We start from the raw sequence: 11,041 nt of genomic DNA, 5'->3' as shown, positions 1-11,041 counted from the left end.
TGAGCGATATCAGCAGGAACCTCATGAATTAGTTGTGAAACAGGTAGAGAAATTTGTTGAAGCATTTCAAAGCTAAATACAGAGCTACAAATTCTAATGTTAATGTTTTATAAATGTTGATATAAATTAATGAAATTAATATTAATATGCTTTCATTTATGTCTTCGAATTGACTACAGTCTGTAAATCAATATTTCATTGATTTTAGTGAGGAACAGCTATAGTGGATGTGTGATCAGTGAATACCGTGTAATACACACATTCACACCCCCTCCATGCACACTAATGCCTTGCTGCTATAATGCACACAATTATATATTCATCAAAACAATCAGCAAATACACATAAACCCATTCACACACACACACACAAAGACATTTATACATATACTCCAATTCACCCACTTCAACCAAAAAAGGGATCAAACAATTTTTTTTTTAGATTTCATATCATCTTACCTTTTTTCCACATTCTTACTGAATGCGTTCTTTTCAAAATCTTAAACAGTAGTTTAACTATAGTGCACAAAATCTATTTATTATGTATGGTTAAAAAATGAGGATTTTTGTTTCTCTTCAGACCCGGCGTCCATTGTAGTGGACATGAGAAAAATCTAATAAAAAATGAGTTGGCACAAATCTTTATTTTTTAGACTCATTTATATGTTGGAGAAGAGCAAATATCAAGTGGGTAAAAAAAATTTTGTTCAGTGAAAAAAATTCAGGTCTAAAGGGGTTAAGCTCAGTCACTCTGGCAACTTATGCTGGGAAACTAACCTAGGCTACAACTGTATTCAGTGTATTTTGACCAAAATGTAATGATTTTTTTAATGATATATGAAAACATATTAACATAGTTGCTACATGCGCATTCAGTTCAGTTGATTAGCAATTTTTAGCCATGAAGCCTTTTTTGACAGCTGTACCCTTATGGTTATTAGTAAAACATTAAAGAGCAATTTTAGATTGTAATCTTTTAAAGCATTATAAACACACATAAATAATAGAAAACAGACTACATTTTAACTGATAAGAGGAATACACATTACCTATTTTGAGCTAGTAATTAGGGCTGTATTTTATTACTGCTATCATAAAAATACACTTATATGAAGGTTTAAATATATTTTTACATTTATATATACTATTTATGTATATAGTGTTACGTCTGTTTAGCACACATGCACACAGCAGCGCTCGTTCACTCATGTAAACCTCGCCTACACCTGACAGCAAATTGGATATATCCGCATGACTTTCTAACATTTGCAAATTAAGAATATACCTGTCACATGTCTGCTATGCACTGGGGAAACCACAACATCTCAAATTCATTAAACAGCACAAATATATTCACTGTTTACCATGGTGGTTGGATTTGATCCATGATCGACATTAAGGGATGCCTACGAATAAGCATGCACATCAAATAATCTTGACTCATTGAACCTGGATAAAATAAGTAAGATTGCATGAATTTAAATTGTCATCTATTGAACCGCTTTAGCCCCAATTGATTTGTTAGGTTGTTTCAAGTCAGGTTTTGGACTTTAATTCCCTCTTTTCTGAAACAGCCCCCCAGGCCACTATCAGCTCATAATCACAACAAATAAGGGAGGCAACGAGAACAAAATCAGACCAAAGAAATATTTATTAACAAAAATAAAGCTTTACAATACATAACAAAATTAAGAAAGCATGGATAACGAACAATTAACACTAACATGATACAATAAAGTCAACTTTCAACATAATGTACAGGCCAACAACATAAATTCCAAACTAAACTTATATATTTAACCCAAAAGAACAACAAACCAAAAGGGTTAACAGAAGGGGTGAACCAAAAACCAAAGAACCATGAACCTCAGTCTGGTAGGTGTTTTATTATGCAACATTATTATGCAAAATTATGCAACTCTCAAAGACCCACACCACAGCCGGCTAAAGTGGAACGGGCCCAAAGGCACGTCACATAAGTAATCAACACAACTATACAAGTTGTTAATATGATATGATTATAATGATTTAACTTTGTATATTGAATGTACATTTTAATCATCCGGACCTCTTCATCATTAGTTCAGTACAAGAGGGCATAGATTCAACCTCAAGTTTCTATCTGTTTATCTTTGTTTTTTCTCCAGGTTAATGGCTATATTGCGGCTATATTTAACGTGGGCACAGATGACATCAACATCGAGGAGAAAGCAAAGTTTGTAAATGATGGAAAGTACCATATAGTGAAGTTCACAAGGAGTGGCGGCAACGCCACGCTGCAGGTGGACGATCTGCCTGTTATTGAGCGCTACCCCACAGGTGAGAACATCACTGAACACCTCAACACCTGCCTGAGCTGAGAAAGGTTACTGGATGATTGTTTAGCTGACATGAATTTGTTTGTGAATATTTGCACTGAGTTTTGTCTATTCTACTGCTACTGTTAGTTACCTTAGTTTTTTAAATCTAATTAACTTGTTCATAATTTAATGGAAAGATGGACTAAAGACTCTGGTATACTTAATTTAAAATGATGAAGTTTTGTTTATTTATTTATTTTTAATGGTGTTGCATCAGTAGGATCACTGGTGTAAAGAGACTCTTTCTATTGCTAGACATTTTTAATCAAGTTTGATCTCTCATTTTCAACAAGTCCACCAAACTTTGCCTTACACAGCTAAATAGGTAAAAGATCTGTACATGTGAGTGTCTGCTGATTGTTGCTGATTGCAGACGAGAAGAACATATTGACGGAAGTCTGGTCTTCCAGGCACGAAGAGATAATTAAAATCCTCTGTGATACATGCCATCTCCGTCTGTAGAGGAAGTGCTGCCCAAGATCTGTCAAGGCTTTAATTATTTTGATCCTGTCTTGCACTAGTAAACGGCCCTGTCCTTGGCAGTTTATCTGTTCACTGAAAAGAAAGAAGCAGAATGGTTTGGAATTTTCCCAGTGTTCTGGAACAGTTGATCTAGCTGGACCTCAGTCTCTACAGACTACGGGATGAAATACAAAGCCACTCCAAATGCGTCTATTTTGGATTGATTCACTTTCAAGGTTTAACTTGTGGGTAATGTGTTGTCAGTGAGTGCAAAAAGTGTTCAAAGTAAATAAACTAATGCTATTTGCTAAAAAAAATGTATTAACTTCAAATAGTAGTGGAATGCTGTTTTCACTAAGAGTAAATAGTGTTTTATATATTTACTGCAAATACTGGCACATCATTAGTATAATATATAAAATATATATAATACATTACAAACCTGTGTTATACTAACAAAATATTAGTGTTATATTTCTTAAAGTCATAAATGTATGCTGCTATATTGGGACCTTACTTGACCCAATCTCAGAAGCTTGCCTTGCACATTTCGATTTGACAGTCTGCTCAAAGTTTTAATTATGGGCCTATTAAATGCCCATTTTTTAATATATAAATACATCTCCAAGCTAATATGCATTGTGAACAGGGAGACGAATGGGATTGTATAAAGGGCAGATTCAAACTTGGGTTGGCGAGTCGCATTAAAAGCAAAATCCTCCATTCTTACTCACTGCAGCTGGTACCAGATGGATTTCTTAGTTTGTGTAAATAGCCTCTGCCAACAAGTTGGGCTATTTCCATTTATTCTCAGCAAAAACAGTACAAAAGCTGTCACTGGGGCAGTACCCTTTCAATAGGTCCTAAATGTACCATTTACTGAATGTACACTTTAGTTACTAATATGTAATATCAAAGTACAAAGATGCATAAAAACATAAAACTTCTGAAAGGGTACCACCCCAGTGACAACTTTTGTACTTTTGTACTAGTAACATTTGTAAGTAAGCCTGTTGGATGCACATTGGTATTTATAGTAAGGTAGTCAAGCTTTTATATCAGTCTTTTCTTTCAGCTATGGATAAGAAAATGAGACAAAGTGTCATAGCTGATGTTATGGGAACACCCCTCACATGTGACAGTTGTCTGAAGCTAATATAGAATGATGGCAGTTCATTAGCTGATGATGCTAACATCACCCTCTGAGGCATCGTGTCAGGTTGCATCTCTGGAGAAAAAAGCAGCATATGCTGATTAGGAGCATGTTTTGAAGAATGGCAGCTGGTTTGAGCTGGTCTTGTGCTGGTCCCAAGCTACAAATCACATTCATTGGGTCTCTCTTAGGCTTTGGGCCCAATGCACTTGGTCCCCATTTTCTTCTGTTGTGATGCCCCTTCTATGAAGTGACTGGCAGTTTATCAGCCTGTAAAAACAAACAGATGATCTGATTCGTGCCGCTGACTTGTGCAGTCGACATAAATCCTCAGTGAGGAGGCTGACAGAGCCTTTGCAGCCTCCTTTCCTGTGACTCAAAGGGCAGAGGAGAAAGTTGCAACATGACAACTTGGGAACAAAATAAACTGGAAACAAGCCTGTGTAGATATCCTAGCCTTGGTCGCAATAAGACCTAAACCAGGGCGGTGTCACAGTCGTGCTGGAGGTGTAGAGCCAGGGGAAAACACGGAAACAGGAGTACAAATCAAAACACGTATTTATTGAAGAACAAAACAAAATCCAGGTAACAAACAAAACACGATGGAACTTTAAACAAAACAAACCCAAGGAGGAGAAAATGTGACGTAACATTAAGATCGGACAAGGGGAGTGCAGAACAAAGGACTATAAATACACAGACAAAGGTGGAGTGGCAACTTAACAAGGTAACGAGGGGGAGTACAAATATGGGCATAAGGGTAAACCAAATAAGACTTACACTAGGGGGAGACCAGGAAGAAACCAAAACATGGGAACAGTATGGGAAAAACACTAGGAAAATACAACAAAACAGACTATAAACCTGACAGGCGGAAGCAAAACCTGTCACGTGAGAACAAGGAAGGGTCTGGGTCCAGGTGCAGGGAGAGAATGATTTTATTAAATAAACACAAATAAACAAACAAATAAACAAACCAAAAGGCCAACACGGCACAACTAGACATGAACTGAAATATAAAATAAACAATATCAGGAACCAAAATCAAGGTCAAGAAACTCGGAACACAAAATACACACAAGACGGAAGACAATGCAGCCAGAATGAGTAGTGGGAAATGAGAGTTCTTATAGACCAGATAATTGTGAGCAGGTGTGAGTGTAATCAGTGCTAATGACAAGACAGGAGTGTATAATTAGGTTAAGTGCAGTGGAGGGAAGGGAAAACAGCGACCTCAGGTGGCTGAGGGAAACCCCACAGCCCAGATCATGACACTACCCCCTCCCCACGGAACGGCTCCCAGACGTTCCACAAGTCTGGAGGGTGGAGGAACGGGGGAAGGCAAATCAGGGGGAGGGACGGCGGGCCAGGCCCGTGCAGCGCAGTCACCGCCGCGTCAGGAACAGAGAGCGCGGTTGCCTCCGCGTCCAGAACAGAGATAGCGGTCACGGCCGCATCTGGAACAGAGAGCGCATTCACAGCCGCGTCAGGAACAGCGAGAGCGGTCACCGCCGCGTCCGGAACAGAGAGAGCGGTCACCGCCGCGTCCGGAACAGCGAGAGCGGTCACCGCCACATCAGGAACAGAGAGAGCGGTCACCGCCGCGTCCGGAACAGCGAGAGCGGTCACCGCCACATCAGGAACAGAGAGAGCGGTCACCGCCGCGTCCGGAACAGCGAGAGCGGTCACCGCCACATCAGGAACAGCGAGAGCGGTCACCGCCACATCAGGAACAGCGAGAGCGGTCACCGCCGCATCCGGAACAGAGGGCGCGGTCACCGCCGCGTCCGGAACAGAGAGAGCGGTCACCTCCGCGTCCGGAACAGAGAGAGCGGTCACCGCCACATCAGGAACAGCGAGAGCGGTCACCGCCACATCCGGAACAGAGAGAGCGGTCACCGCCGCATCCGGAACAGAGAGAGCGGTCACCGCCACATCAGGAACAGCGAGAGCGGTCACCGCCGCATCCGGAACAGAGAGAGCGGTCACCGCCACATCAGGAACAGCGAGAGCGGTCACCGCCGCATCCGGAACAGAGGGCGCGGTCACCGCCGCGTCCGGAACAGAGAGAGCGGTCACCGCCGCATCCGGAACAGAGAGAGCGGTCACCGCCGCGTCCGGAACAGCGGGAGCGGTCAACGCCGCGTCCGGAACAGCGAGAGCGGTCACCGCCGCGTCCGGAACAGCGAGAGCGGTCGCCGCCGCGTCCGGAACAGCGAGAACGCGAAACAGCGTCTCTGTCTCTGCAGGGAGAGAATGATTTTATTAAATAAACACAAATAAACAAACAAATAAACAAACCAAAAGGCCAACACGGCACAACTAGACATGAACTGAAATATAAAATAAACAATATCAGGAACCAAAATCAAGGTCAAGAAACTCGGAACACAAAATACACACAAGACGGAAGACAATGCAGCCAGAATGAGTAGTGGGAAATGAGAGTTCTTATAGACCAGATAATTGTGAGCAGGTGTGAGTGTAATCAGTGCTAATGACAAGACAGGAGTGTATAATTAGGTTAAGTGCAGTGGAGGGAAGGGAAAACAGCGACCTCAGGTGGCTGAGGGAAACCCCACAGCCCAGATCATGACAAAACCCATACAGAAAGAGTTTACAGATAAAGCCTACAAGTCTCTGATCCCTTTGTGAAATATCAGTGCCAATAACAAAGCCTTTAGGAGTCGTCCTATGAGGCTAACTCTTAAACAGAAAACCTGTTAAACCTTCTAAAACTATAGATGCAAAAAACTAACACAGGCAGAATGAAAAGGCAAAAGCTAGGGCTGGTAAAACCTGTTCCTGGAGGGCCGATGTGCTGCAAAGTTTAGCTTCTTTTTGTTTAGTTCTCATTTTACATTATAGAAAAACCATGTGTTATGATTCTATATAAAAAAAAACTGATTTATTTAAGAAAGAGGTGTGCCTCAGAGCTCAGCATTGGGTCCGCTTCTTTCTTCGATCTTTGCAAACAGTCTTCCTTTAAAATGTTAACAGTCTTCTGTTAATCTAGATGAGACTGTTATTTATACTTCTAAGCCTTTTGTCTCTGTAACGGAGATCCACTGAAGGCGAGTTTAGGATGAACCCAAGTGTAGCTTTATTTACGTGACGTGAAACCCAAACAAACAATACTCATGGACTTGACTTGACATGAAACAAACTTAGCAGAAACAGACTTAAACAGACTCAATCACACTCACCAAACAGCAGGTTACAACATTAATACACAACCAGCAACAATGGAAACATGAGGGCTACTTATACCAAACAATGCAGATCCCATAACACAAACCAACCAACGAGAAACAAACAATGAACAAACAGAACAGAGAACTATATGGCAAAACATGAACCAATGAAAGCATGACACACTGAACTAAGGAACCAATGACAGGAATACATGAGGGAAAGGGAAGCAAGACACTAATAGCTTGAATCAAATACAAAATAAAAGACATGAAAACATGGACAAGAACAAAACCCAAACCACATGTTACAGTCTCTCATTTAACAAAGCTAAACTTAATACTTAATAAATTTAAATCTCATACCATGGTTTTTGGTACAAGCATGTTTAAATCAAAATCTATGAATCTAACGATTGTGTAATGATGGCATGAATGCCATGAAGAGTGGATCAAATTAAATACTTGGGTTTATGACTGGATCCCAAACTTACTTTTAAGCCTCACATTGATTATATACTGAAATTAATGAAGAAAAATGCAAACCATGCAGTGTTGGGGGGCCTCCAGGAAGATGTTTGGAAACTAAACAACATGAGAAGCATGACATGCCCAATAGGGACATCTTTTTTTGTTGCAAACGCAGCATCATGGATGTGCGAGTGAGGGCGTGACTCCTGTGCTCCTGTCGTTGCTTGGCAGACGCAGAACAAGGGTGACACAATGCCTCAGAGGGAGGTGTTATTGGCATCAACCAATGAATTCAATTGATTCTATATGGGCTTCAGACAATTGTCACACCTGGGGGGTGTTTCCATAGTGTCATCTACTGACGAAGCGTTGAGTGAACCTATGGAAAGGAATTGATATTCTTGATGGTTTCTGATATTTTATAGTAGATTTTTGCATTCATAGCATAATGTAACTTGAGTTTGAAATATGGTAACAGCAATATGCTAATTTGTTAAGATACGAATTAAGTAAAGTAAAATACACTTTTTTTTATAGTGTATTCAAAATATATATATATATATATATATAAAGAGAAAGAATGGAAACAAATGGCATAGACAAATTTATTTTGGAGTACTTATTGTTAGTTCTTTGTTTCAAAAGTATTTTTCACATGCTGGTATTAATCTTTAGGTTATATAATACATTTAAAATGTACACAGAATGTATGTGAGTGTACAATAGTTGTTTACCATTCAAATAATAAAAAGATATCAACAAAATAGCATTATTTATTTAGTACTGCCCTGATTTATTTATTTCACACACCATATATTTATATAAATCATGCACTACAAAATGAAATGACTAAAAAAAAAATAATTTGCACAGATTATCCTGCTCAGTTTACATCCACTTGGTTTTTAATATAGTTCATAGCGTCTTCAGTGATCAGAGACTCTTTGTATGTTTTGTGACAGCCCCTGCTTTATCTGCAGTAGTGATGCTGACTACTGTTCTTAAGGAACATTTTCCAGCCACTGCTTATTCTTTGGATTTTCAGCATTGTCTGCATATTTGAATACTTCCCACAGTTACTGTATGATGCTGAGATCCAGCTTTTCACACTTATGTTTGAGGGACTCAACTATTACGAAAAGTGCAAACAATAATCGATGATCAAGAAGGCAATACACTATATTAGTAATCAAGGTAAACTTTTGCAAACAGGATGATTGGTGTAAATTGTAATTATATAAGAACTTTCATGTCTTATGTTTGTATAAATTCTTCATGGGGTTTATAAACAAACATAAACTTCACTAAACTAGTAATACACACAGTGTATAAATAAGCAAAGTATTAAATAATCTAATATAAATTTTAAAATCTTTTCATTTGAACAGCTCGAATAATAAGTTTTAAAGTTATCAGTTGGTTTTGGATTGTAACCAATGAAATGTCTCTTTAAACTTTAAAGGAAACATTGATAATGAACGGCTGGCGATCGCTAGACAGCGAATTCCATATCGACTCGGTCGAGTAGTTGACGATTGGCTACTCGACAAAGGTAAAATCACTGATTAAACTTAAAGAATAATTTTTAAGTAGTTTTTTTTATGTGAAATAAAGTAATAATTTAAACATTTTGTTAAATTAAAGGATGAATTTTAAATAGATAAATGTAGCTTGTAATAACTGTAATAACTTCTTAAGTAATGTACTGATTTGTAATAACTAATTTATGTCATAAATTTTGGTTAAAGGGACTGTTGATGTAATTTTAAATAAGCTTGTTTAAAAGTTTTTAAATGTAATTTAAACTTATAAGTCATAAAATCGAAATGTTTAAATTAAAATGATAATCGTGTTAACATAATGAATTGACAAACTGTAGCATGTGTATATGTGTACATATGTGTACTTTTTTTGTTATAAGAATAAAAAGACAGCCATAATAAGTAAATAATATTAAATAATCATAATAATCATAATAATGCTTTAGCATAATATAACAATAGATAATATTTAAATAATATTTTTAAAATATGAATTGACATACGAGTCCCTTTAAGAAAAATTTACGTGTAGCTATGAAAATGAGTAAACATCTACTGAAAAATAATAAGAATAAGAATAATAACTTTGAAGTGCATGTATAATCTTTTCATCTTTTAAATGAAATGTGCAACTGTTGTTGCTTTTTTTTTCTTTGTTGATTTCAATTAAATTATTTTCAGTCTTGCTTTGTTTCATGACCACCGTTTACCTTTGCATCCAACCCAACTCCTCTTGCTAAAAGGCAGACATAGTTGTTTTTGTTGATTTATAGTACATACTGTGTTTATTATACTGCACACCTACACTGCATTAATATCAGATGAATATCAGATATCAAGTGTATGCATATACTCATAGCTGTAAACATCTGCCATGGATATGTTTTTAACTCCATGATAGCAGAGGTCAGTAAAAAAAATATTTCCTTCCTTCTTGTACTTTAGCATTTCTGAGAGTCAGTAATGCTAGCTTTATAAAATTTCACTAGGAATTAAACCAGTTGTTCATAATTGGTAGTGTCAAAGAGGCCTTTTAGCAAAGTACCACAGCTTAAATGTATTACCACTGTTTTGTTACCTTTTATTTTCCATCATTTGTGTTTCATAAGCATCCCTTCATTACAGCCATGATAAATCATTGAGCATTTACATTCCCCAGTACCTGAATAATCCGTCTTTTCCTCAGGCGTGATTATTTACCATCATTCTCCCTTACTTGTTTTTTTCCTTAGTCTGCACTAAGTCTTTTTGTATTGAAATAACTTTGTTCTCCGGCAGGCCGCCAGCTCACAATCTTCAACAGCCAGATGACTATCCAGATCGGAGGCTGGGAAAGAGACCATAGCCGCGCCTTCCAGGGCCAAATGTCTGGTTTCTATTACAATGGCTTGAAGGTTTTTAACATGGCTGTGGAAGGAGACCCCAACGTCCGCATCGAAGGCAGCGTGAGGTTGGTTGGGGAGGTGCAGTCCTCCTCCATAACACCACAGTCCAGTGCTACGGTTTCTCGCTCTGAGACGTCTACCTCAGTCATGGAGATCACCACCACAACCACCTCCAGCCACAAGATCAAATCCACCACAGCAAGTGAACCTCAGCAGGTCAGAGAACTCCACTTGTTCCCCTAGTTGACCTCTACCATTTCCTTTCCATTTCTTTGTTCTAACTGACCCATCAGTAGTTGACTGGACTTTTTTTCTGATTTTAATGGCCCTAAACTACTGAATGTTTTGCAAATTTTCTCAAGCACGATCACTGCCACTGAATCAGCACAGCATGTAATCAGTCACACTGATTATATACATTATTTTTTGTTAGAATTGTAAGGGAAACAGGTCAATTTAGCACAAAGGAAATTAATCAA

At 38.4% G+C, this 11,041-nt stretch overlaps 1 protein-coding gene across 5 annotated transcripts in view; it reads left to right on the top strand.

Annotated features, from left to right (window-relative positions):
• The window catches only part of nrxn1b (neurexin 1b), a 179,372-nt gene that overhangs the window by 146,811 nt on the left and 21,520 nt on the right, over positions 1–11,041 (top strand). For 3 of the 5 annotated variants that reach the window (XM_073834313.1, XM_073834312.1, XM_073834316.1), the window contains 3 exons: positions 2,147–2,318; positions 9,099–9,188; positions 10,456–10,778. In XM_073834313.1, coding sequence (XP_073690414.1) covers positions 2,147–2,318; positions 9,099–9,188; positions 10,456–10,778 — 585 coding nt within the window. The remainder of the gene's footprint in view (positions 1–2,146; positions 2,319–9,098; positions 9,189–10,455; positions 10,779–11,041) is intronic. The other 2 variants (XM_073834315.1, XM_073834314.1) reach the window with 1 other exon arrangement.

This window comes from Garra rufa, chromosome 2, assembly GCF_049309525.1.
Source record: "Garra rufa chromosome 2, GarRuf1.0, whole genome shotgun sequence".
NCBI classification, from domain to species: domain Eukaryota; kingdom Metazoa; phylum Chordata; class Actinopteri; order Cypriniformes; family Cyprinidae; genus Garra; species Garra rufa.
The sequence above is the reverse complement of the archived record's forward strand: the minus strand, read 5'-3'. Positions and strand labels throughout refer to the sequence as shown.